The sequence below is a fragment of the Babjeviella inositovora genome (genome assembly GCF_001661335.1).
Source record: "Babjeviella inositovora NRRL Y-12698 unplaced genomic scaffold BABINscaffold_3, whole genome shotgun sequence".
Taxonomy (NCBI): Eukaryota; Fungi; Ascomycota; class Pichiomycetes; order Serinales; genus Babjeviella; species Babjeviella inositovora.
The window spans coordinates 884842-910145 of record NW_017566840.1 but is presented as its reverse complement, the minus strand read 5'-3'; the positions used below and the strand labels follow the sequence as shown (position 1 = coordinate 910145).

At 48.4% G+C, this 25304-nt stretch overlaps 12 protein-coding genes and 1 non-coding gene across 13 annotated transcripts; 6 read left to right on the top strand and 7 right to left on the bottom strand.

The window, feature by feature from the left end:
- Window positions 1-122: 122 nt before the first annotated feature.
- GPI19 (phosphatidylinositol N-acetylglucosaminyltransferase) lies at window positions 123-1358 on the bottom strand. The gene has a single exon (XM_019128362.1). The coding sequence runs from the start codon at window positions 1204-1206 to the stop codon at window positions 604-606; it is 603 nt and encodes a 200-aa protein (XP_018986609.1). The 5' UTR covers window positions 1207-1358; the 3' UTR covers window positions 123-603.
- Window positions 1359-1615: 257 nt separating this feature from the next.
- Window positions 1616-3095, bottom strand: ERG24 (delta(14)-sterol reductase; the record flags this gene model as incomplete). The annotated part of the gene is made up of 1 exon (XM_019130982.1): window positions 1616-3095. One exon carries the CDS (start codon window positions 3093-3095, stop codon window positions 1791-1793), a length of 1305 nt encoding a protein of 434 aa, XP_018986608.1. The 3' UTR covers window positions 1616-1790.
- A 331-nt stretch (window positions 3096-3426) lies between these two features.
- On the bottom strand, window positions 3427-5284 carry PES1 (mRNA-binding ribosome synthesis protein). The gene has a single exon (XM_019128361.1). It carries the CDS (start codon window positions 5254-5256, stop codon window positions 3490-3492), a length of 1767 nt encoding a protein of 588 aa, XP_018986607.1. The 5' UTR covers window positions 5257-5284; the 3' UTR covers window positions 3427-3489.
- Window positions 5285-5847: 563 nt separating this feature from the next.
- On the top strand, window positions 5848-6418 carry BABINDRAFT_160648 (glutamyl-tRNA(Gln) amidotransferase subunit F). The gene has a single exon (XM_019128360.1). It carries the CDS (start codon window positions 5886-5888, stop codon window positions 6387-6389), a length of 504 nt encoding a protein of 167 aa, XP_018986606.1. The 5' UTR covers window positions 5848-5885; the 3' UTR covers window positions 6390-6418.
- Window positions 6419-6587: 169 nt separating this feature from the next.
- BABINDRAFT_160647 (rhomboid protease) lies at window positions 6588-7699 on the bottom strand. The gene has a single exon (XM_019128359.1). The coding sequence runs from the start codon at window positions 7690-7692 to the stop codon at window positions 6664-6666; it is 1029 nt and encodes a 342-aa protein (XP_018986605.1). The 5' UTR covers window positions 7693-7699; the 3' UTR covers window positions 6588-6663.
- Window positions 7700-8086: 387 nt separating this feature from the next.
- On the top strand, window positions 8087-9403 carry BABINDRAFT_160646 (uncharacterized protein). The gene has a single exon (XM_019128358.1). It carries the CDS (start codon window positions 8433-8435, stop codon window positions 9327-9329), a length of 897 nt encoding a protein of 298 aa, XP_018986604.1. The 5' UTR covers window positions 8087-8432; the 3' UTR covers window positions 9330-9403.
- A 360-nt stretch (window positions 9404-9763) lies between these two features.
- On the bottom strand, window positions 9764-11008 carry RNA1 (GTPase-activating protein; the record flags this gene model as incomplete). The annotated part of the gene is made up of 1 exon (XM_019131663.1): window positions 9764-11008. One exon carries the CDS (start codon window positions 11006-11008, stop codon window positions 9764-9766), a length of 1245 nt encoding a protein of 414 aa, XP_018986603.1.
- A 275-nt stretch (window positions 11009-11283) lies between these two features.
- Window positions 11284-12333, bottom strand: MBF1 (Mbf1p). Its single transcript, XM_019128357.1, has one exon. The coding sequence runs from the start codon at window positions 12070-12072 to the stop codon at window positions 11617-11619; it is 456 nt and encodes a 151-aa protein (XP_018986602.1). The 5' UTR covers window positions 12073-12333; the 3' UTR covers window positions 11284-11616.
- Window positions 12334-12654: 321 nt separating this feature from the next.
- Window positions 12655-12746, bottom strand: BABINDRAFT_t111. The gene has a single exon. It is a non-coding gene; the product is annotated as a tRNA-Ser (tRNA).
- A 329-nt stretch (window positions 12747-13075) lies between these two features.
- On the top strand, window positions 13076-15489 carry BABINDRAFT_160644 (uncharacterized protein). The gene has a single exon (XM_019128356.1). The coding sequence runs from the start codon at window positions 13169-13171 to the stop codon at window positions 15101-15103; it is 1935 nt and encodes a 644-aa protein (XP_018986601.1). The 5' UTR covers window positions 13076-13168; the 3' UTR covers window positions 15104-15489.
- Window positions 15490-16104: 615 nt separating this feature from the next.
- On the top strand, window positions 16105-17610 carry BABINDRAFT_34324 (glycosyltransferase family 91 protein; the record flags this gene model as incomplete). Its single annotated transcript, XM_019131673.1, has 1 exon — window positions 16105-17610. The coding sequence occupies one exon, from the start codon at window positions 16105-16107 to the stop codon at window positions 17608-17610; it is 1506 nt and encodes a 501-aa protein (XP_018986600.1).
- Window positions 17611-20363: 2753 nt separating this feature from the next.
- Window positions 20364-22187, top strand: BABINDRAFT_33513 (glycosyltransferase family 91 protein; the record flags this gene model as incomplete). The annotated part of the gene is made up of 2 exons (XM_019131640.1): window positions 20364-21510; window positions 21607-22187. 2 exons carry the CDS (start codon window positions 20364-20366, stop codon window positions 22185-22187), a joined length of 1728 nt encoding a protein of 575 aa, XP_018986599.1.
- A 1262-nt stretch (window positions 22188-23449) lies between these two features.
- Window positions 23450-25150, top strand: BABINDRAFT_165962 (glycosyltransferase family 91 protein; the record flags this gene model as incomplete). Its single annotated transcript, XM_019130382.1, has 1 exon — window positions 23450-25150. One exon carries the CDS (start codon window positions 23450-23452, stop codon window positions 25148-25150), a length of 1701 nt encoding a protein of 566 aa, XP_018986598.1.
- Between the last annotated feature and the right edge of the window lie 154 nt (window positions 25151-25304).

The following is a 25304-nucleotide window of genomic DNA, read 5'->3' as shown; positions in this document are numbered from 1 at the left end:
TGAGAATAACCGAGACTTATATCAATGAGTTCTCAGTGGTTGACAAAGTTAATAAGTCGAGTTTCCAATAACGATCCATTGAGGATGACAAATGCATCTAGAGAGCATAATAGCTACAAACCGTGAATTATACATTGGTTTTTCTGCGTTTAATGTGATTTATTCTCCTTAGTCAGAACCTTGTAAGATTCAATTGCCTATGAAAATCTCTGTGAGCTTGGCTTTGTATCAGAAAGTTGGTCTTGTAACTGCAGATCCCAAACCAGCCTCATCAGGACTTGCATATTATACCATCAAACCAAGATATGAATGATCTCTCATTCATGATCAATCCAAATAAGCACATTCACGAAGTGTCTGGTTCACAGTGTCGGGTCCGAAATGCAACTCTGTCAGGCAATCTTATGGTATCTCAGCGAGGCGGCAAACTCTTTCATCTGTTGAGGCATTCTTTTCAAGACGCCTCAAAATTAAGAGAATTCAATCACAAACGACATGACCATGAAATGTTCCTTAATGTCTGATTAATCTTGTCAAAGGATGATCCATAAGAACCGTCTCACTTAGCCTTTTGACATACCAATCACTGCATGTAGTTCTTCGCTAACCATACAAAATTTGGTTCACCGTGGATATCGGCAAATCTCTCACCCCACTGGTCGAAACCCGCACAAAAGGATCTGCTGCCGCGACCCCCACATCGTTATACCCGTACCCCTCAAACGTCTCCGTGCTTTCGGTCTCGCCCGCGTTCGCCATGATCCCACTCTCGTCTACGATGTTCCGCAAGTCGTTCAATGGAACCGTGGCAACTTCGATGTTATACAAGGCCAATGCAATATACGTATAGAGCATCGCCATGAGAAGATAGGCGGGGATCGTGAGTGCCCACCAGCGCGACGGATAGTAGTAGATGCCCACGCGGTGGAACGCAGCCTCGGGCACAAACGTCCACGCGAGCCAGACCGCAAAGAAAATGGTTGCAATTGTGAACGTTGCAAAACCCTTGTACTCAAAGTGCGGTGTAACTTTGTTAGAAACCGTCACGTCCGACTCGCGCGCGAGCGCGTCCGACGCAGCTTGCTCGTACTTACGCGCAAAGAGGCGCCGGCGTGCACTCTGGGGCATGCGTGACAGAAGTAGCGACGATGAGAGTGTGCGTGTGAGCCGCTGGAATGGCGAAGAAGGTCTAGCAGGAGAAGACATCAAAATAAGGAGATTGTCAGGCTGTTTTGATGGAACATGTAACTCGTGCGTTTCAGCTCAGACCCAGTTGAAAGGTAAAAGATGGGATATTCTAGACGTTGTGGTGATTTGGTTATTACCTATTCCCGTATAAGCTCAATTTTTGCAAGACATGTGCTTGTGCTGACTAGCAGATTGGGTATGTTGGCAGATGGTCAGATGCGCGACTTGGAGTTGAGGTTGGTCGTCGACGGTGCAGGATGGGCCAGAGGTAACCAGATGGATTTTGAGAGAGCAGGATATGGTCGCTAGACCGTGATTAATCAATAAAAAAGGAATTAATATTGTTACTAATTTCGCAAGGTGTAATTTCATTATACTTTTGTATTCCTCTTGTGTAAAATGGCACATTATGTCTACATCTGGAGTTGCCATTAATTGGGACGATCTCAGAAAGCTCGTGCGCCATTTCATATTAAATATAAACTATGCACTTGTATCCTACTTGTGCCAGTTATTTCCAGCAATAAGTACTATTGAATAACCACACTCCAAGGTTATATATGCTTAACTAATTACAGAATCTCGTCGCTGTCACAGCCCGACTAATACACGTACGGAATGATCTTATACGGCACCCTCTTTTCGTACGCCTCCCAGGCCTTTCCATATTTGGCCCGGCACTTTGCCTCATCTCTCGTCTGTCTGTGCACCAACAAAACCCCAAAGTACACCACGTAAAAGTACGTAAACACGGTCCCAAACCCGGTAGGCAAGCACCACGCCCAGGCCATCAACCAGTCACCGAGGTAGTTTACGTGCTGGGAAAGACTCCACCAGCCGTCGCACAACAACTTAGAGCCGGTGGTTGTTTTAATCGACTCCATGTATTCTAGCTTGCCCTTTCTGAAGTCAGACTTCTGCTGGTTAGACGAGTGGAAGATGTAGTACCCAAGCGCCTTCAACGCGACGATAAGTGCCACGTTCACTGCCCCCAAATGGATTGGCTTGACCACCAAGTAGCGCGCCTGGAGGGTATAGGCCCACGGAACCCACGCCAAGTCGCCGAACGACAACATGAAGCCAAAGCCGTCAGTCGTGATATCCATCATTGTCAACACCCCTTCCTCGTTAATCACCCCGTCGATGATGTAGAATCCCTGGAGCGCGTTTACAAGTACAAGCGAGTCGTTTACGTGACCAGTTGTGTGGTACTGTTGATGCAAACACGCAAGGTTGATCAAAAGCCAGAGGAGCATGCCGGGTCTCAACTCGCAAAAGAGCTTGATGTCCCAGGCACCAATCCGCGGGTTGAGTTCGCGGCCGATGAACCAGTCAAAGATCTGGTTGCCGGTGTTGCCGCCCACCGCCAAAATCCGCTCTCTGGTGTTTTTCCCGTTGGCAGCACGCAATGGAAGGTACGAGCAGACGTGGACAAAGACTGCGAGTAAGAATGAGAATACGATGGTCGTTCCGGTGAGCTGAGCGATGTTGTTGTAGATGAACTGCAATTCGGGCATTTCACCTGCGGTGGAGACCCATCTGGCCGCAAGAACCGCTCCGAGAAGCCCGGACATTGCCAATCCGTTGATCTTGTATGGCAATTTGGTTCCGTCGCGCAACTCCACGCCCTGCAAATGCTTGCCTGGAACGAGTCTGTCCAAGGCGACCAAGGTAAAAAACCACGCGAGATACGCCTTCCAGCAGGTGTAATTGAAAAAAAGGTCATTCAACGGTGGAACCTGGGCGATGATCGCGTCAATGTCGAGCGAAACGCCCTCCACGACGTAAGACGGGTTGCAAATGAGGTGGAAACAGATGATGAGGGTAGGCAAGCCAAGAGTAATGCCGATGGCACCAGGCACGCCCGAAAAGTCCCGTTCGTGAGTAACCGGGTTGAGTAATGTCATGGCTAAGAGGGTGGGATGGAGGAATTGAAGGCGAAAGGTGGCTGGAGGTTTATATATCTGATTCAGACTTTTCGTCGTTTGTGGTACGAGTGCAGGAAATCACAGGCTGCAGGACACATACGAGGCTCGTATAGAGTGGGTAGGGGTATGGCGGTTTAGTAGATCAAAGACTAAACGGAGCTGACGTTTTTCGGAACTTGCAAAAACCAAACAGCGTATATGGTGGTTCAAAGTTGCCATAAAAAATGGTACAAATATGCATAACTTTAGCTACCACCTTCACGCAGTGCCATGATTTGGCCAACTTCAATTAGAGATTTCAACCTACATGTTTGTCTGAGATCTTAATTATTAATATACAAAAGTAGAGGATAAAAAAGCAATACAAAATACCCTAGAGCTTCTTCAAATCCTCTTTGGCCTTCTGGAGCTTTCTCTTCTTGGCGGTCAACTCCTCGGCTCTGGTTTCCTTCTTGTCGATACCGTATTGCATCTTCTTGTACAACTTTCTCTGCTTGTTGGTCATCATGATCATCTTCAAGTCCTTCTCCTCCTTGGTTTCCTTCTCTTCTTTGGCAGCCTCGGAGAGCGCTCTCTTTTTGGACGCCTTCTTGGCCTCTTCTGGGGTCTCGGAGTACTTGATACCGGCGGCTTCCAACTCCAACTCCTTCTGGGCAACCAAGTCCTCGTCTTCGTCTTCAGATTCTTCAACATCTTCAACATCTTCGACATCCTCAGCTTCCTCTTCGGATTCCTCGTCCTTGGCCTCGACTGGTGCCTCTGGGTCGTAGATCCCGGCGTCACCCCATGGCGACAAGTGTGGCGGTAAGGTCTCGCCCGGGGCGTACTGGGAAACATTCAACAAGGTGGACTTGTTGAGCGAGTCAAAGATCCATTGTGGCTGGACGTAGGTTCTGCCCGGCACTCTCTTGGCGATGGTTGGTCTGTCACAGATCTGGTGGGTGACGGCGGAAAGATCCAAGTCGTTCAAAGCGTTGGCATCATCGATCAAGAGCTCATCCAAAGCGGCCTCAGAAACGATGCGGCCGCCACACGCGAGCACGAGAAACTCCAAAATGTCCAATGGAACCTCACGGCCGACATAGAAGACAAACTCAGAGAATAAAACGGCGGTAGGGTTGCCGTGCTGGGAAGGCTGGGCCAAATTGTCGCCGGTCTGGTTCTTGAACTCGTCCAACTCAATGGTTTCGACGTTCTCCTGTTCTTCCTCAGCCTCCAGGGCGTCCTCCTCCCGCTGGTCGGCAGCCAAGGCCTTGGCAAGCGACTTGGAAGACAACTTGGTCTCCTCAGTGGAGGTGGAAGCGGTAGCAGCCGGCAACAAACCGTTGATGCCCTGCTCAGAAGACTCCAAGACGTAGGTGGATAAGCCACCGATACCCTTCAACTTGTTTTGGTCGATCTTAGGAGGGTACATGAGGTTAGAGCCGGTGTACAATCTGTAGAGGACAAAATGCAATAAGGTGGAGTAGAATTCGAGGAAGGTCAACATGATTCTGAAATCAACGTCGGATGGGATGTTCTGTGGGAACTTGAACGGAACCAACCACATCACATCCTGGCCCTTGACGGTGGCCAGGTAGTACACACCCTTGATGGACACAAACACCTTTCTGACCAATCTCTCTCTGGCAACGTAGGCCGACCATTGGTTGCACAACTTCTCGGCCTCCTTGGTGACCCGGTGGGAGATTCTGTCGGTGGCTGGCATGTTTGCAAACAAAAACAACATGTTCAAGGCATCGTCAATGTCTCTGACGGCATCCAAAAAGGTCGGGTAGCGCTCCTTGATGACGTGGTCCAAGGTGTACTTTGGTCTGTGGGTGTCCAATCTCTTGGCATCGCCAACCTCACCTCTGCCCAAGGCCTTCTGCAACTTCTTCGCAAAGGTCTTGTGTTCTCTGAACTTGGCCAAAACCGGCTCATGCAACAAGTACTGGATGTCCTTGGTGTAGTAGAAGGTTACCGGCGCGGTGGAGCCCTTGTTGGCCTTCTTCTTGTTGCGGGGCTCCCGTGGATAGATCCCCTTGAAGATACAGAGACGACGGAAGTCGGCAAGCGAGACCTGGAGCTTTTTGACGGCCTGGGTTCTGGTGATAAAGTTCTTTGCGTTACCGGACGTGTTCTTCTTCTTGATCTTCATGGTTAGTTGGGAATAAGCAGATAAAGGTCCTTTTGTTAGGAATTTTTCACTGTGATTTTTTTTTTCATGCGTACAGGAAGATTTTTATTTTTCAAAGGTTTCTTTTCCGATGAGCTACCCGGCCGCAGCGGGCGTGTCACCACCAGGGCCATTGTTCAACGCACGACCCGGGAATTACCAGGAATGAGCACCTTCCAAATGGGCTTGAAGGAGTTGGTTTGACCATTGGACTCTAGATTTGTCAGGAAGGTTTTCAAGGGTTATATAGATAAGGGCTATATGGATAAGGGCTTGGTGTTAAGGTTTGTCTTTATAGGTTAGATTGGTTGATATACAGATGTGAGCATATAAAGGGAAACTATCCAATTTAGCCTTGAAATTCTCTTTACTGCTTTTCTCATAAACTTAAATGGAAAGCAGCCAGACCAGTTTTAGTATTTACTTTGCCATTTGTATAATAGAGCTAGCCCTTCTGATAGTATGCTTCGAGGTGCATCTCTCCTGCTTAGACAAGACCTACACGTGATGTCTGTCTCCAATATCGTGTGTGGGGGGGGGGGGGGGAAATTTCAGGCACCCTGGGCAGAGGAGGGAAGCTTCTCACCCCCATCTTCCTCTATCAAAAACACATGATGGGACTAAAGGTACTCCGCAGATGCTACTCTGCGAGAGTTGGCCCTGCTTTAAACTCTGCCGAGGATATTCGTCAGTTGCTAGCTACCCCTTCCTGGTCGTCCGCCGAATTCCTCAAGCGCACGAAGGATACCAAGGTCACACAGCCGCTTTTGCACAAATTGTTGAAGCTTTCGGGCTTGTCAAGCCAGATTTCCGCCCAGGAATCCGAACTGCTTTTGCTGGCGCTCGAGAACCAGATTAATTTCCTCGATCACTTGCACTCGGTGCAGCTTCCGCCGGAGGCCGCTGCCACTTTTAAAGACCCACGCTATGCCAGAATCTTGAGACACGAGCCGGAGGCGGTGGGGTATACCGAGTTACAGGCGATGGTGGCAGAACAGAAACAGGCCCACGATAAGGGCGAGGTGGACGACAGCTGGAGCCCTATGGACATGGCAGAGATACGGGCAGGGCCAAACTATGTCATCAGAGGCGGTTTGGGCAAGGACGAGCAATAGATTAATGAATAACGATAATTGTATATAATTCTTTTTCCAGAAAAAAAAGTAGAAATTGACTAAAGGTATCTTGAGCTTCCTTGGTCTTGGTGACTATGAGGCACTGGTGTAGAGAGATATCAGTTTTAATCCTTGGTACTCGGGTAAGCTTGTTACAGTTACTACTGCTTTTTAGGTATCATACGGATTGACCAGTTACAGGTAATTGCAACTCCATTAAAAGCTACTCGGTGTATCAGGAAGATTTATCTTGTGCTTGTCTACTCTATGTACTTTAGAAGAGCCCCATGCGTCTGTTTCTTCTCTCCAACTTCTCCTTGATCTGCTCACGACAGACATAGCCATAGTAGATCCCGGCCAAGGAACCACCGAGATGAGCGGCATAGTCGATGGCGCCCCATCTCATGAAAAAGCCCGCAGCGTTAACAGCAATAGAACCCATGAAGGCGACCCAGGCACCGCCAGGGATAGGGAAGAAGAGAAGACTGATCCCAGCGGTAGGGAACAAGTAAGCAAAGGTGCCGAACACGGAGAAGATCGCACCAGAAGCTCCTAAAGACGCCACGCGTAACGAGCTGCGGGCCATCATTGGCAAAAGCACGGCCACAAATGAGGATATCACACAGCTATTAAGATACATGACAGTGAACTGGGACACCCCGATCCAAGAGATCAAAGAGGGCCCAAAGGAATACAACGCCATCATGTTCATTGCCAAGTGCCAAAAGTCCTGGTGGGAAAAGGCGCTCCCTAACAAGGCTGAACGCGCCACGATATGGTCCTTCTCCAAGATAAAGTATCGCTGCAAGATCCTGTAGCACAGCGGAAGGCGCCACATTCCAAACACCGCAAGATTAGCCCCGATTATTGCGTAAATAACGTACTGCGGGTGTGACTTGAAGTACAGAAAGCCAGGGACATAGGTATACACGTAGGGAGTGGCAAAGTGGGTGATACAGCAGAACCCGACGGTGAAGATTCCGCACCGTTTGAGTGTCTTCATGTTCTGCGGATTGCGCCAGAACGGTGGAATTCCGGCGCCGCCACTAAAGTTGGAGCGCAGGCCTTCGCTCTGTTCCTTTACACGGCGTGCTCTTCGGATCCCATGCGAGCTATTATCCCTGAAGGTAGCATACCAGCGCTTTGAACTTTGGAAGAGGTTCGTGAGCGGCTGTCTGTTTGTGAAGTGCTTGGTGGCGGTGTTTGAGGTGGAGCTAAAAAGTCGCGGAAAAGCCGGAGTAACGATTCGGGCCGAGAGCACCCTGCTTCCCATCCGGGAGGGAATAAGTCTGGATAAATACATGGTGGTTGAGGAAGAAGAAGGATGGGTGAAAAATGCCATACAAATATGTTCCGTGCTCTATACAGGTTGGACCCGGCACGGGCGGGTTACGCACTACCACTGGAGATCTTGGAGCCAGTTTCCGGTCAACCGTATCACAACCAATGGCCATATCCGGTGGATTGTTCGCCCATGAGTTTTATTCTATATTTAGCATTATTGTCCCGCTCAGATCCTCCAAACGCTTGAAACCCTAGCCATCGATATGCATGTATGGATCAGGCCGCCGCGCGTGTGCCGCATCTCATGGACTATGTTGCATTTAAGATTAACACAGACACAAATGAATGCGAGTATATACCCGTTGTTCCTTCTCAGATAATATTCCTCATAAGTTTTTATTAGTACATGGGCGGGAAGGTCTGATATCCTTCGATTATTCCGCCAATAAACCCCTAGTTCGTTAAATTGATATATCCGAGGTACCAAAGATTATATTCAATTCCAGGAAGTGCAGCCACAAACAGAAATATATGGTGGAACTACTTGAGCATTTAGGCCTCTGTCCGTTACTGGAAGACCTCTCGAGCAGAGCATTAATACGGGGGTGCGGTACAATCTACCTCCTTATACATTGCTTGCTCTTGCACAGGTATATATCCTTCCATGCCTCGTTCTTTGTCTTTTCCTTCGAACACAGCGTTTTATCGCTCAAGAATAAAACAACCGCATTATTCTGGGACTTTTGTCTTTACTTTTTAATGAGGAATGAGGTAAAGATTGTCGTTACCGGAGATGAGATGGAAATTGACCTGGCATTGATAGTGTGCAACCATGCCTCTCTTGCTGACCACTTGGTGATGGCGCACGTGGCCCGAGTAACCGCCCAGAAGGGATATGATAACAAGCAGGGCAGCATTAAGTCGCTTATATTGCCGCGTATCAACTTTTTTACTTGGTTTTCCTTATGGCAGATACCGAGTGTGCGGGTGTTTGGCAAAATGCTCAAGAGCGACGAGAACTGGGAATTGGACGATACTCTCAGCAACCAACTCTTCAGCAAGGTGAGCACCAACGCGCATCCGGAGTGGGTAATTTTGTTCCCAGAAGTCAACATTTGGACCAAGGAAGATGCCTATTTGCAGCAGCGGCAGAGTGAGATGTATTTCACCCCTGTCTTCCAAAATCTATTGTATCCGCGGTTTTCCGCCTTGGCCAATGCCTTGAGTGCTCTCAAAATGAACAATTCGCTTTTCTCCAAGTACTATGATGTCACGATTGTTTATTATCGACCGCGGATACTCCATGCCGCTTCAGATGCACAATCACCGAGTTTCCTAACCGGTGCTCTTTCAAGTTTCCCGGTAACCTCCACTTTACTCGGGGCGTCCGCACAAGCATCTGGAACTGTGAAGACGGAAGCACCTGGTGGGAGTTTTGAGATTATCAACGAGGAAAGCTTTGATCCTCCGTCGTTGCTTGAGATTTTTTCCAAAAAGCCATCCAATTTGCTCGTCAGGGTTCACGTAAAATCGCGGTTGCTCAGTCGAGTCCCGACAAAGAGAAAAAAGTTGGAGAAATGGTTGGAAAACTCGTGGAAAGAAAAGGATAAACTTATTGACGAAATGAAGGAGACCACTAGAGTTGTGTCGGAGTAGCAACCATCGGATATATTTATTTATTTATTGTAGAGGAGTATTGGTTGCGATGGATCATAAGGCTAGGAAATTTCAGTCAAATAAAAACTCTAATCTATATACTAAAGGTTTATATATTCATTTTTCAGGATACATACATAATTCAGCAACCGTTAAGCTCAGATTAGTAGTTATTCTTGGCCGATCTCTACATTCAGATTCTTTTAGTATGCCAATTATCTATACTGTCTTTGTAAAACAGTCTAGACTATTTCATGAAGTTCTTACCTCAACATTTCAACTTAGCAGTTAAAGCTAAGCTTAGCTTAAGCAAAATTCAACTTAAGCAATTAAGCAAAATTCAACCTAAGCAGCCAAAGACAAAACCTCAGCTCGAGCTACGCACTCGCCAGTATTATCAAAATATCGAATTACCATAACACCAAATATATAACCTAGATGCTGGTCTTTTCAAGTTCAGCAGCAATGTCGTCGACAGACGCGTCGGCCTCTTCTGGAACACCCAACAATTCCTTCTCCAACTGATCCAAGTCACCCTCATCATCCTCCTCATCAGCATCACTACCTTCCTCCTCTTCTTCCTCCTCCTCACTGTCAAGTTCTTCCAAATCGTCCAAATCGTCCAACTCGCCAGAGCCTCTTTCTTCAAAGATCGCAGTAATCGCTTCCACAATCTCGGAGTCTTCCTCGAATCGGTTACCATTCAACTCCAAACCCTGCAAGACTGGCAAGTTCTTCTGGATGATGGATGGAACCAACGCCAACGCCTTGGCGTCCAATTCATTGTACTGCAACTTCAAAGTCTCCAACCGTGGGAACTCAGTCTTGGCCAACGCTTGCACGACAGAAAGAGACCCGGCCGGGTTCATCAAACAATCATTAACGTTCAATTCCTTCAAAGTGGCGGCCCAGAGGTGCAAACTGTTGGCTAAAACCTGAGAGGCAGAGCTGGTCAAGGTGTTGTCTTGTAAATCGACAACCTGCAAGGTCTTGATCTGGGACAAGGCGCCATTGATCAATTTCTTGAGCCCCTGTGGTCTGATGCCGTTCTGATACAATTTAACCACTTCCAACTCCTGGTGGGCTCTTAACCCAATGGCAAGGTAGGAGATGGAGCCGTTCTCCAATCTGTTTCTGCCGCAGATGAAGGTCTTCAAGGACTTTGGACATGCGGTCTTGCTGCCCTTCTTGGCCTGCGCCATCTTGAACAAACACTTTCCGATTCGGGCACCAGCGAATGGCCCCATACCGTTGTTGGACAAGATCACATGTTCCAAGGAAACGGCCTTGGCGAGGTAATCCTCTATTGGGTCAATGGTCTGTAAGCCAAACGCATTGTCGCACAAGTTCACAAGCGACAACTTGTCACAGGTCAATAACGCTGGCAACAAGTACTCCAAGGACCGCGGGATTTCAGTGTTTAATCTGCCAGTAAAAAAGTCCGCAAAGTTAACCTCAACTAACTCGGAGTTGGACGCCTTGATGGCGTCAGCCAAAGCCTTGGAGGCTTCAATGCCGATGGTATTACCGGAGAAGTCAATCTTCTTCAACGGAGAGACCTTGAGCAACTCATCCAAATAAGGCTGGATGTCAGCCTGGGTGTTGAGCTTCAACTGCTTGTCTGCAACCGAATAGGTGGTTTCAGCAGTGACGCCTAAGTCGACTTGAACGTAGGCCATTTTATCAATCGGGAGAGCAAATGCGGATAGAGGTGGACCGGAGGTGAGAAGAACCAGAAAAGGTTATCCATAAAGCAGAACGAGCCAGCACTAGATCTGGCGCCAGAGGCTTTGCATCCTGCGTACTAGTCCCGAAAAATGTTTAAAGAAAAAGAAACGTGCGGCAGAATGGGTGGAGGCTCCTCTCACAAGCGATCTTCCTAGACCAGTGCCAACTATATACTATAGCCTTTTAGTTAATAGGGTACTCCTTCCGTATGAGCTATATTCGGAGATTGGCCAGAACTCACATGGATATTGAAGGGCAATAACAACGCCTGGGGTATCCGATCTAAGGTGAAATAGGTTTTGCCACCAAAATGCATCTACATTCGAAAACCAGACTTGGCCTTGAAAGTAAAACTCTGTATGGATTTGCTCCGCATTTCAGATTGACCAGCCAGATGGTTTACAAATTAGATACCCCTCAAATTAGACACAGTAAATACTCCCATGGGTCTACGCTTTGGGTAAAGTCGCCTAGCTCTACAAACTATCAATTGTGATATAGATTCGTCAAGAAGGCGTTAAAAGATTTCGTAATAAACAAATGTATAAGGGTATGCTGTTTACTTCTTAGCGTGCAATGGCTCACCGATGCCCTTACCTCTCAACTTGACCCCCAAGGCTCTCTCCATCTTCCCCAACAACTGTTGGTTGGGAACGGCTCTACCGGCTTCGTAGTCGTTAATGACGTTTGGCTTTTCGTTAATTTTGGTGGCCAAGTCCTTCTGCGTCATCTTCTTTTCCTGTCTACCCTGGGCAATGGCCTTACCAACAGACTGGTCAACCTTCTTTGGTGGGGCAACCTCGTTTTCTCTGTCAATCTTGGTCAATCTCTGGCCTTCTGGATCACCCTTGGTGTTACCGGTGCTGTACTTCTTGTCAACGGAGACAACGCCACCGGTTCTTCTGGCGGCGTTGATCTCACCAGCAGTTCTGGCAACGGTCTGACGTGGACCACCGCCACCGACTCTAGCGTTTCTACCAATAATGGTAACAGAATCCCAATCGTTATTAGACATGATATGTATATGTGTGTATGGTTAAAGAAGGGTCTTGGAAATAGCCTCCGATGGATTATTTTATGGAGAACTGGTAACGGATTCTGCCATGCCAGGGACCTGAATCATAGTGTGAGACGTGCCGACGGAGGCATCGCAGGTTACCCGGATAGAACGCGGTAGAAGTTCCAGAGAATATCTGATAGACAGCAAGGTACTAGTGCGTGTGGCTACCGAACAAGACACGCTAGAAGACACTACGTGCACACGGCTGAGAAGCCCCCTTGGAAAAAAATAACTATGGGAGCCATAATACAAGATCCAGTTCGGTGGCGTTTACCCGCTTCAATTATTGCTGGGCTTGCCCCAGTGCCATTGGCCAGTATTGTATTCTGTGGCAAAGCTTAATCTCCAACTGCGGCTGATTAAGTGCAGGATAATCAATTGCAGGATAATCCATTGCTCTGTGCCATGGTGGAGTGACAGCTCAGAGAGTTGATGTAAACGTATACGACCAACTGTATTTTGGCAACAATGCAAAATCGTAGCAACCACTTGGGATGCGTCTAGAAATAAATACAGGCTTTTACCGGTCAAAAAAAACGACATAAGCAGGGTTCGAACCTGCGCGGGCAGAGCCCAAAAGATAACTGAGTAATTCAAGTCTTTCGCCTTAACCACTCGGCCATTATGCCTGGATTGCTTTTAGTTCCGAAAAAGCCTGCTCAGGCAGTCAATATAGGAGAAATTATTTTGAATTTGTGATAACGACTGGGGTTAGGCCCAAAGCTAAGGTCTAGTCATAACTGAACGTTTCACTTTAATTGATAACAAGCCATATGCAATGCAGAAAGGGTGAACTACGTGTTATAGTTGAGGGATAAAAGAGGCAAGGTTCAAATTAACCAGGCGGAGTGACATACCGTTAATTACTCTCGATGAATTTGCTTACCTGCTTCGACGATTTCCTCGCCAGAAGAGGAACTGCATGTGTCGCCTAATGCGGTATCCTGCGCCTTCCAGGTGGCCACTGTTATCGCCCGCAGTTTAATTTGCCCCAGTCTACTATACCCCCACAATCGCACCGGTCTCTCTTTAAAACCTCTATAAGCTCATTATGGAAGTCCTGGAAAACCCTTTCGTCAGGAGCACCAGCCCGTATGACCGCCCCGCTACACCCGAAGATTCGGCCTTGCCGCCGGTTAGCCACCCACCACCCGACTTGTACACCAGCTTTTTTGCAGACGAATATGACAACAACCCCCAATCAGGGTACTCTATCCAAGAAGACACGACCGAGGGATTTATGGAGGAATCGACAGGGGAGCCAGTTGGGGGTTCCTCCGAGGTTGGGTCCGACTATAGCGATGAAGCGTCGATGCTTGTGAGCCATGACCAGCAGAGCTCCCATGCCGTTAACGCTGCCGGTATAAAACCTCAGCAAACAGAGCTTGTGGAAAACTCAATGTTTATCTCGCAAAACCTCGACATCTCGGATGGGCTCCGTTCGCTCATCGGACAGGACTCGGTGCCGGTGCAAATAGCCCACACGGGGCGGTTTTCGGCGTACTCACAGGCGTCAAACCCGCACGCTCCGCGCCAGTCGCTCGTCTCAAATGTCATCTACTACACAATAGACTTGAACTATGGCCAATTTGTGGTGCAGAGACGGTACAGCGAGTTCAGCTCCTTGCGCGACGCGCTTTGTCGCCTCTACCCGACCAGATACGTGCCCACGATCCCGGAAAAGCACTCGTTTATGAACTACATTCTTGGGGGAAACAACACGCTGCATTCAAAAATCAACCTTTCAATCATCGAGTACCGCAAACGCTATTTGACCGACTTTTTGGTGGAAATCATCGGCAACCCTGTGTATCGTCCCCTCAAGCACTGCGAGCTATTCATCAAGTTTCTCGATCCCTCAGAGAGTAATTGGGATGCGGTAATCCATTCACCGCCGATGACATTGATTCCGACGTCTTATTTACTCGCAAACCCCATCAATCCCACCGAAGCGGAGGGGATCCGTTCACTACTCCCATTGCCGCTTGTGTCTCAGATCAATGCCTTCAAGTTCCAGGATACGAAAGCGAAGGACGGCGAAGCTTATAACGTGAAATTCGCCCAGCTAGAGCAACGCTTCCACCAGTCGCACAGACTCGTGCGCGAGCTAGGCACCGTGAGTGGGAAGCTAGACAACCTCTACGAGCGGTTGATCAAAAACTACATTGAATTGGGCGGAAACTTGAACAATTTCGCCTTAACGGTAGAATCGTCGTCTACCACCTTCCGCGAAAGCGTAGAAGCCGAGGACGAAGCCAACCACAACCTCTCCTTGGTGATTGAGAAGTTTGGGTCCACCATCGACAAGAACTTTCTCCACATGGAGGCGTTCCAGTACCAGCAACAGCTTCAGCTACACGAACACATGAAGATCAGCATCGGTTCCAAAACCCAGGAGTTGCTCAAGTTGCTAAACTTTGTCAAGCTCAAGCAGATCCAGCTCATGCTCACCCAGAAGAAGTACCAGGGATACGCTGACAGCAAAAAGCAGATCGAAAGCCGGGTGGAGCAGAATGAGCGTCTCCAGGATGCGTTGCTACGGGGCAGTGAGCTCAGTCCAAGCATCGCAGAGGCCATCCAGCGATACGAAACGTCCCATCGCAGAGGCGCCAATGGAAACGGCTGGTTCACCGTCTTTGGCGGCAAGCGGGCGAGCCGTCCGGTGGATTCTGGTGTCCATGGCGACAACTCATCCACCCATTCGCTGGTGTCGACAAATTCCTCGGAGGATCAGACCGAGGCACACCGCAAGATCAAGCTATTGGATGACGAGATGGACAGCCTCAAGCGGTTGATCCAGGTGATCCAGGCAGACGTGAATGCGGTTTCGGAGCATGTGGCAGTTACCTTGGACGAGGAGTGCACGTTGATTGCGCAGGACTGGTTGAGGATCATGATGCGCAACAGTCGGAATATCCAGATCATGAGCGAGGAGAATTTGAGTGCCTGGCAGGAGTTGAAGGACGAGATTGGGGAGTTGCTCTAAGGAGGTTGTCGGCCCCGAGTATGTGTCAGTACCGCGCGGATATGCGTAACATTGTCAAGGTTTTACCAGGATGCCTCCGCTAAACCGTTGGCGCATCCTCTGAATATTGTCATATTCCTAGATTCGTCGCATAGAAAACATACGAGGATGGTTTATTATGATAATTTACTATTAAATGCGGTCTAGCTGTAGCATGGTTGAATGAGTATGCATGGCACAGTCCGGTGTGGCCGGTTAAATTTCCGTAGACTCTCGACGATAAATGCCCCTTGGTTTTCAAGATAAGTTTAGCTCAAACACCGGTTAAAAAGTTTGGGAATTCTCCCTTATGCATTCGGCCGAAAAAAAACAAAAAAAAATCACTCCATAGAGATACACCTAAGGACTACACGTACCCGCTACGACATTCCATATATTTCAAGGAGTGTTCAATAATTTCCCGATCGAGGTGCGATTGTAGCACTATGGTAGCTATGAGCCCGCTTATCCGTGTTGTCCGTGCGGCGTCAATTCCGTCTCACACGACCGTATTGGACAAGACGTTTGAATACACGGCCATGTCAAAGTCTCGTTGCGGAGATTAACCAAACTTACACTTTATTAGAACTACTATCCATTGCTACCACATGAAGTTATCTCGCAGGTACCGTGTTGGCATCTTGCAGGTGCTCACAATCCTCCTCCTCGGCGGGCTCATGCTCCACTTGAAAAACATTGAGAACACGAGGATCAGCAAACACAAGGATGAGATCCTTCGCCAGTACAGTGAAAAACACCACAGAAAGCCCCATGGAAGCACCTTCGGAAACACCCTCGGAACAGACCTACCCGGCGAGGTGTTTCATCCTGCAAAGGCCAATCGCAAAATCCACCGCCCCATGGGCGAAAGCATCCGCAAGAAGTACTTTCTGGCGTACCAGGTGAGGTCTTTTGTGAGAGCTGGAACGGCTGACCCAGATCCAAAGCAGTCACGCGAAGCCACCCGGAAAATAAAGCGAACAATGGTCAGAAAACCGAAGGAGGAGAAGGAGTCAAAAAAAGTGGATATAGAGCCGAGCTCTGAGGAATACGATTATGCATACTCCTCCCCACACAGCTGCGAGTCCCTTGAATACACCGGAAATCTCAGTGTCACCAAGGCCCAGCACCTCACGGTACCACTTACGGAAATCGCCAGGTTAATCTCAAACTCAGGTTTTGAGGACTTCATCACCTACCCCGAGGGCGAGGCCGAGGGGTTCCACATTTCAAAGCACTGGTACTTCTTTGGCGGGGCGTCGGTGTGGCTTGCCGACTATGGAGTTTACTTCTACACCACACGTGTTTACTTCTCTCCCACGGGCTCCAAACACCATTGCACATTCTCTTTCGTCTACGCACAGCTTTACGACTCCGACTGGAACGAAGTCAAGGGAACCCTCGAGGTTCCGCAGTATGATTCAGCAATCCCCGAGTCACCCATGCCATTTCCACAGCTCTTGCCTATTCCGTTCAACGGCGAACAGGGCAAAAAGTACTTGGGCCCTGAGGACCCACGGATTCTCACGCGGCGCAACCCCTTGGGGTTTGAGGAACCTATGGTGGTGTTCAACATGATCAGCGAGGAGCACGACCGGAAGCGACTTTTGCACGCATACTTTCCGTTCACCGAGACTTTGATCAAGTTTCGGGTGTATGGCTACGAGCCCCTCAAGCGTGAGAAGAATTGGACACCATTCTTTGATCCGGCTGAGCCTAGCGATACCCACGTTCGGTTCATCTACAATATCAACCCGTTAGAGATTCTCCTCTGCGATTTGGAGTCTGGTTGGTGCAAGTTTGTCCAAGGAACCGCCCGCCTCACGGAGGATGATGTTAGTGCCATAGACACCCTCGAAGACGTAAAGATATCGGAGATGAGGGGCGGCACCACGCTCTGGCCACTTCCAGCGGAGCTCCAGTCGCAGCTTCCGGCCAGCAGAAAGCTCTATATTGGGTTTGCCCGTGCTCATCTCACCAAATGCGGCTGCGGAAGCTCCATGTACCGGCCGAACTTGTTCATCTTGGAGGAGAATCCCGAGACAAAGAAGTTTGCGGTGCTATTAAACAGCGCGTTTCTCGATTTCAATATAGAAATCACGCCATGGCACGCCGACGAAGATCAGCCGCATTGCACTGACTCCAACGTGTTGATTTCTAACGGGATATCGTATTGGGACGTGCAGGAGGTGAAGGGGAAGGCCAGTTTCGATGATCATTTGGGGTTGACGCTCTCCAGTGGCGATCTGAACGTTCAGGTGATTCACATCCTGGGATTGTTGAATTATATTGCGCGCATTCCAAGACTCTTGAACGAGGCCAGCATGGACGGAGCTATGTCCAATGTTGTGGGCTGTGCGTTGCGGTATTCGAGGGAGTACTGTCGTGCCTATGGAGAGCTCTTTGAGAACCAAGATCCGGAGGATCTGGGGTTTGGAAGGTTGTGGCTGCGTCTAGGTTTCGGATCGGCAACCGAAAGAGACGATTGATGAGTGTGGGAGTTGTGCTTTAGATGTTTGTCGTTTTATCCTTAGTTTAGTAGGAATCCAGATCAGAGAATCAGACAGGCATGCGATTTTGAATCTCAGAGTATTCTTTCGTATAGTGTTCTCAATCGCGACCAAAACATGTGTTTTTCAGAGCTGCCAGATATCTCGTCAAATTCCCAGTGTACTTGGTTAATTCTTGCATCTTGCGGTTTGTCGTGAAACTATCAATTATATAGGTGTAATCCATCGAACTTGTCTTTCCTCTCTGGGCCATACACTTTAGTCACGGTATCCCATGTCACGCTGGCCTATCCAAGGAGGGTCTGGCCTTTTCTGCTACTAAATGCCCGCTGCAGTTTAGACGGGTCTGAACAGACTCCTGATATTGCTAGATATACCACGCGATTACCCTAGCAACCAGAATATTGGAAATGTCTTGGCTACTTCTATGTAGAGGTATACCAGGTTTATTAGCCGACCCATGTGATTGGATCCAGAGTGTTGCCACCTTTCGGAATACGAATCTGCACCGCCAGCCTAAGATTATCCCAAGAACCCTTTTTGCGTCTAAGCTAGGGCTATTCTTCAGATATAGCGATCTGGCTCCCAGACAATTGACTAGTCGGAACGTTGCCACACTATAATCAAGTACGTTTCTATCTGCTTGAAATTTTCCATGTTAGAGAGCTATAATGCCATGATACATCACGCTTCATGCATTACTAACGTCTTTCGTCGTGCATGGGTCTTTGCACCAGTCTGAGTGGCATAACTATCCTTATGATTTACATGCACTTCCTCGTCTTCATGTATATATTTAAGAAATAAGGCAACCAGCGTTAATCTCGACTAGTAAATGGCGGGTTCCACCTACTAGATATACCAGTCTTACGTTGGATGATGAGATATAGCGAACGTACCCGTATTCCCGGAAGATATCTTTAGCCCTTAGCCTATTTTATGTTTCCCATCCTTACAAGCATAAGCTGGCTTTAGGCGTTTTCGCCCATGCATAGATTTGGCTAATATCAACTTACAGGGATGTTCATGTAGCCAGTCTCGAGTAGCACCACAGAATGCAAGGCCAAGACTTTTTGAAATTACTTTGCATAGGGCTCAAACAACAAATCTGCGGAGCGAGAAGATCTCGCTCTAGAAATGGGGTTTCAAGGAATTTCAATTATAGTCCGATACGCAGATGTGATTTCAGACTGGAATAGATTTCAGCCTTCCTCGGTTAGTGTGCTACGAGAAATATCCTGGTGGCCAGGCTTCAAATACCCCTTTCAGGGAGACTTTTCAGGGAGGCTTTTCAGGGATTAGCCACAAAGAAAACCATTCGTGGCCGGCACGTTTGAGGTAAAGGCGGCAGAGGACAAGTGAGACAGAAGCAGAGACTTGCGTCAATTTAAACTTGCGTACATATCTAGCTGAGCCACACAAAGCCTTTGCAGGGATGCTTTTGATTAGCTCACGAGTCACTAACTACGCCGTATATTTGATAGAATAGGACTAAAATAATCCACAATTGTCCGAGGCACGTGGCCAAGTATCTATTGGCTGAGCAAGTCCTTGTGTTTCTGGAATATGGCAGCACCGTCATACGGCTATTTTTTGGCATTTCCACTACTAGCCTACCGCCACTAATTCCTACCCATTTACCTTCGCGACAATTGCGTATGGGTGATTGTTTTTTCTATATGCTTTTCCTCAGTAGATCTGCACATGCACCACCTAAATCGGTAATTGTCCGCAGCAAACGGCATCTGCATTATGCGTTACTCTGCGTGCTGCATATATTCTGTGCCAGCAAGATAGCCCAGACCCAATTGTTTCATGGAAGTTGACGGGGCTTCATTTCAGACTGTAGATTTTTTTCTACTAGAGTCGAGTCTTACCGAGGGTTTATCCCTGCTACCCTGATCAAATTAGATTGGGATTTTATTCACGTAGACACAGATTTCACTGCTAGATACCATCTCAAGGGAAACTATTAAAAAAAATCCTGAATCTTGCATTTCAATTGTTTGGCATCGTTATTAAAGAGGTACCCGAATAATTATACAATAGGACCAGAATTTTGTAAAAAAAAAACGCCTAGCCAACCCAGTTCCACGTGTTACTCCACCAATTTAACCAGCCATTGTTTCAAGACCCTTTCACTCCTTGAATCGCTCCCCTATTTGGCACCCATCCTATCCACACCTATCGTGTTTTCCTTAAATAGCCATTCTGATTTCAAGCCATTTCCAAGCCCATTAAAGATGAGCCCCAAAATCCCAGGTTATCTCCGCCTTGCATTTGCTCTCGCCCTCCTCGGGCTTGTAGTGCTCCAGTTTAGCCACCTAGAAGGCCAGGTTGAATCTGGAATCGACATCGAACACAATCCTGACACCCCCGTTGCCGATCGAGTCTATTCCCCCTCCTTGGCGAACCGGAAACGTGTACCATGCGGCGACAATATCCTCGAGAACACCGAGTTTCACAGCTACGGCTTTACTTCTTTCGCAAAGATTCCCGAGCCCAGCCGCGACCAGCTCGACGCGGCAGCGGGCCGTCTCCTCGACGGGATGGACCGTGAGGAGATCGACGAGTTTCACCGCGCGGCGCAGCAGGCGGAACAAGACCGCTGGAAGAATGAAAACGAGTTTGCTCGGGCGAACGCCTCCAACTGCGATCCGCTAAAACTTGCGGCCAACGTCCAAGTCTCGCAGCTGCAGTTCCTCGAGGTGCCCCTCAACTTGCTCAACCACATGGCGCGCAAGTCGATCTACCGTGACCATATTAGCTTTCCGGACGATGAGCTCGAGGGCGACCATGTCAGCCACCACTGGTTTTACTTTTCGGGTGACTCCGTGTGGCTTCAGGATTACGGCGTACACTTCCACGTCACGCGCGTGTTCTTCTCGCGCGACGGAATCCGGTCCCATCCGAAGTTCTCGGTCTTGTATGCGCAATTGTACGATGCGGATTGGAGAGAGGTGAAGGGTATGTTGCAGCTACAGACTTCGGCTCCGGTAAAGCCTAAGGAGACATTCTTTCTGGGGCTTTTCAGATCCTTCTTGCCTTCACAGTTGTATCGCAGGGAAAACGAGTTTCTGGATGGACCTCTGACGTCTTCGACGAATATGAAATTTCCCCAGATCCTCCCCATTCCGTTCCGCCAAAATTCTGAGTCTTTTCTCGGCCCCGAGGACCCTCGTATCACGCTCCGCAAGAATCCGCTAGGATTTGAAGAACCTATGATCGTCTTCAACATGAAGTCGTACGAGTTAGGCAACAAGCGCTGCCTCCACACGTACTTTCCATTCACCGAGACTCTCACGCCTCTCCTGATCCAAGGGTACCCGCCGCTCGGCAACCAGAAGAACTGGGTCCCGTTCTTCGACCCAACGGAGGCCGTTAACACTCACGCGCAGTTTCTCTACAACCTCAACCCGCTCGAAGTGCTCAACTGTGACTTGGCGACGGGGGCGTGCAGATTTATCCAGGGCAGTGCTGCTGGTAATAGTGTTTTAAAGCTCAATGATTTGAAGCTTTCGAAGATGCGCGGTGGGTCAACTCTCTGGCCTATTCCAGACGCGCTCCAGACAAAGCTTTCCACAGGTAAGCGTCTCTGGGTGGGGTTTGCACGAGCCCATTTGGTCAACTGTGGCTGTGGTGATTCTATGTACCGCCCGAACTTGTTTGTCCTTCAGCAGAACACCTTCACGGGGGAGTATGAGGTTTTGGCGAACAGCGAATTTCTCGACTTTGACGTAGAGATCACTCCGTGGAAAAATCCGCCAGGAGAGGATCCAGTGTGCGAAGGGGTGAATGTGTTGATTCCAAATGGGATCAGTTACTGGTATGTGAGAGAAACGAAGAAGCCGAAAAAAAGCCCATTCGGCTTGTTCGGGGGTAAGCTGAATGAAGAGCAGGATGGTTTAAAAGGAAAAATTCACTTGGCTCCCAACCTGACGGAAGACGCAAGTTCATCTCTGGCTGAAAGTGGAGGGATAGCGAGTCTCGGGGAACCGAAGGCAACTTCAACTGCTAAGGACTCGCTTAAGTCACGCTCTAGTGGCTCCGTGGCTGAAACTTTCTCGGAGGGACCAAACCCTGGCTCTTTCGATGATTACATGGGCCTCACAATCTCCAGTGGTGACGCGAACGTCCAGATTGTCCATATTCGTGGGCTCCTCAACCACATTGCTCTGCTCCCCGGGCTCTTTGATGACGTAGATTCTGGGTCTTTCCAAGACATCGAGTCGCTTGCGTCCGGAAAAACACCCCTGTTCACAGAGCGCCGCTGGTCCAACGCCGTGGGCTGTGCCCTCCAATACTCGTCATTTTACTGCATGAAGCTCGGAGCCGCCAACGACAAGGTCTTGGAGATGAAAAAGACCAAGGAGTACCAGGAAAAAGCAAAGGCGGAGGCAGAGGCGAAGGCAAAGGTTGACGCTGAGCGCATCAAGGAAGAAACTCGAATCAAGGAAATTGAGGAGGAGGAGCGAAAAGTGAAGCAGGCGTTGGAAATGGACGAGAAGAAAAAGGAAGAGCATCGCAAGGCTATGCACCAAGGGGAGAATAAGTAATCTCTCATGGTTGTTTCCAGGTTCTTTTTCCGCCGATGTTTCATGGGCAGCCATGACTGAATAGTTTTTCGCAGTGGGTATAAACCATTTTAATATTAAATATGTACGCTATCAGTTTTATTATAGACAAAAGAGTAAGCTTTAGCTTCCCATGTGTACTTTACAGATTCATTGTCTGCGTATGAACGTCGTGGGGATTTCGGATGGTGTATACATTAAAATGGCTGGATATCATAGATACAAAGAATTGGCGAAAAGAGAGCGGTGTCAACAAGAGAATCACGGTCTCTCAATTAATACAGTCCGGATAACATACGACTGCTGGTTATCCACGTGGAAGATCAATGTCTGAGATGTTCGGTACTATCGGATGCTTTGAATCTGTTTGGAGTACTCAGATCCGTTGCCTAAGCAGCACAGGTAATAAATACTTGGCCAGTGATTCTCGGTTACTATTTAGCCATAGGCTGACCAAACACAAAAATTCGTAGCCCGTTTAAATCTGTAAATTGGCAATCTCTAGACCCGTACGCTCAGAAGCGTGAGACAACTTTTCAACATCTAACGTGGTATGGAGCTTCAAGAGATATTACCTCATAGCTTGAAATACTATCGCGACTCCTTAAACTTTCTCTAAATTATGTATGCCAAGGGACTAGACGGCACTCTAAACCGCTGATCGTAGTGACCAGTGGTTCACTCATGAATCACGTTTCAGATATCGGTAGAGCCATTGCAGACAGATTAGAACCGTGAACATGCGCGACTGCAGCTCTCGAACTCCGATATTCCTTGACAAGCATCATCTTACGCGCAGGTCGTTTCTTTTTTGAGATTCACTATTGTCTAAGAATAGATTTATGCATCTGCGCGTCGCAAGTCGCAGCTGCATGTAGACAGCCCGCACGTTTTGAAAAATTAACTAGTGTTAACTTTATCTTTATCAGACACTAGAACGCGACTGGGCCTCGGTTCATAACTAAGGCATAAAGGGCCTACCGTATACGGTTATTGCACCATGTACGTGTTCTTGGGCTCAGATTACGCAGCAATCACCCGGCCTTCGCTCAATATGAGAGTGCCCATTTCACCGCATCGCTACTTCACGGAGTTACTAGCAATTTAATTTATTATCACGCTTTAAACTTTGTAGCCCATTTGTCCAAAGTTCCAGTTACATAATTCACCTCCGGTTCTTTCATTTTTTCATCAGGTTAAACCCCGTGGCAGCTCCGTTATCCATGCTAAAATTCCACCTAATAATGAAGGCCCTTCCTAAGCCGATTCTCGTGGTTGCGGTAGCTTCCTTTGCGATTTGTTTTGTCATGTACCACCTCACCTTCATGGAACTGGGCACGATTGTAAAACAAACACCATTATCAAGTCACCACGCAGGCCACTACACGGAGTCTCCTAGCTGGCTATGGCGTCCATTACCCGAAGAACGCAAGACATCACCTGTGGGCCAGTACATTCTCAACGCAAAATACAAACCTCTCTCCTTCAACTCCTTCACAGGCAATACCTCATATGCATCTAGTGAAGACGAGTTTGCCGAGAAAAACTCGTGTGAGCCGTTCTTAGTTCAGGCAAACATCTCGGTTACCAAAGCTGAAACCCTCCGTCTTTCGTTTGCGCAAATTGAAAAGGCCGTACTAAAAACTAAGTACAAGGATATAATCAAGTACCCCGATGAGGATAATAACCCCGCCGAACGGTTGAAAAAGCACTGGCACTACTTTTCCGGGGCATCTGTCTGGTTGCAAGATTACGGTGTTCATTACTATACGACCCGGGTGATCTTCTCTCCCAATGGCGGAGGCAAACACGATGGCTCTATTTCTTTCGTCTACAACCAAGTATTTGACGCTAGCTGGCGTGAAATCACTGATGGGGAGTTAGAACTTCCGGAACATATCTGGAAAGACGTTCCTGGGGCCAGAAAGACGCTCAACTTCCCGCTGGTAGTACCGGTGCCGATTGTCTACGATAAGGGAAAAATGTATATGGGACCCGAGGACCCGCGAATTCTCACCCGACGCAACCCTTCCGGGTTCGATGAGCCCATGATTGTGTTCAACATGATGGTGTGGGGCGAAGACACCAAGCGCGGTATGCACGCCTACTTCCCCTTTACGGATACGCTAGTGAAGTTTGTGGTGACCGGTTTCGACCGCTTGGAGAAGGAAAAGAATTGGACACCGTTCTTTAACCCCCAGGAGCCTCATGATGCCACCGTTGAGTTCATCTACAATGTCAATCCCTTGGAGATTCTCCGGTGCGACTTAGTCCACGGCTGGTGCCATTTTATCCATGGAATGGGCAAGCTTGACGAGATGCTGGTGCTGGATATCTCGTCTCTCAAGGAAATTCCTGTCTCCAAGATGAGGGGAGGGACAACTCTCTGGCCATTGCCTGCGGTGCTTCAGACGAAGCTTCCCGCGAACAAGAGGCTCTGGGTGGGGTTTGCGAGGGCCCATTTACAGAACTGCGGCTGCGGTGGTGACACCTACCGGCCCAATTTCCTTGTGATGCAGCATAACACCGTTACTGGAGAGTATGAGATATTGATCAACGGGGAATTTCTGAACCTTAACATGGCTGTAAGTCCGTGGAACCCCGGATCGGAGGATTTGTGCTCGGGAATAAGCGTTTTGATTCCGAATGGAATCAGTTACTGGCATGTCCAGGAAAGCAAAGATGGATATAACGACTACATGGGTTTGACTCTTTCCAGCGCTGATGAAAACGTCCAGATTTTACATATCCGGGGGCTTCTTGACCACATTGCATCGATTCCAGGTTTGTTTGACAAAGCGGAGGGAAAAATAGAAGAAAGAGCAGAGAAACCTGCGCCGAAATACTCCAATGGTGTTTCGTGTGCTTTGGAATACTCGCGCAAGGTCTGCAAGGAGTACGGGAAGCACCAGAAAGAAATCAAGGATGCGAAGGAGAAGCTCTAGATGAGAAAGTAGCCAGGCCGCGGCTTGAATTTCTATAAACTGAATAGAGAATACTAGTACTAGAATTAAGTGTCGGTACTATCATAACCAATCTTAGATCCATTGTAGCGTATGTGCGGTGCCCATAGATCTCTGAGAACTGCGGATGATATCG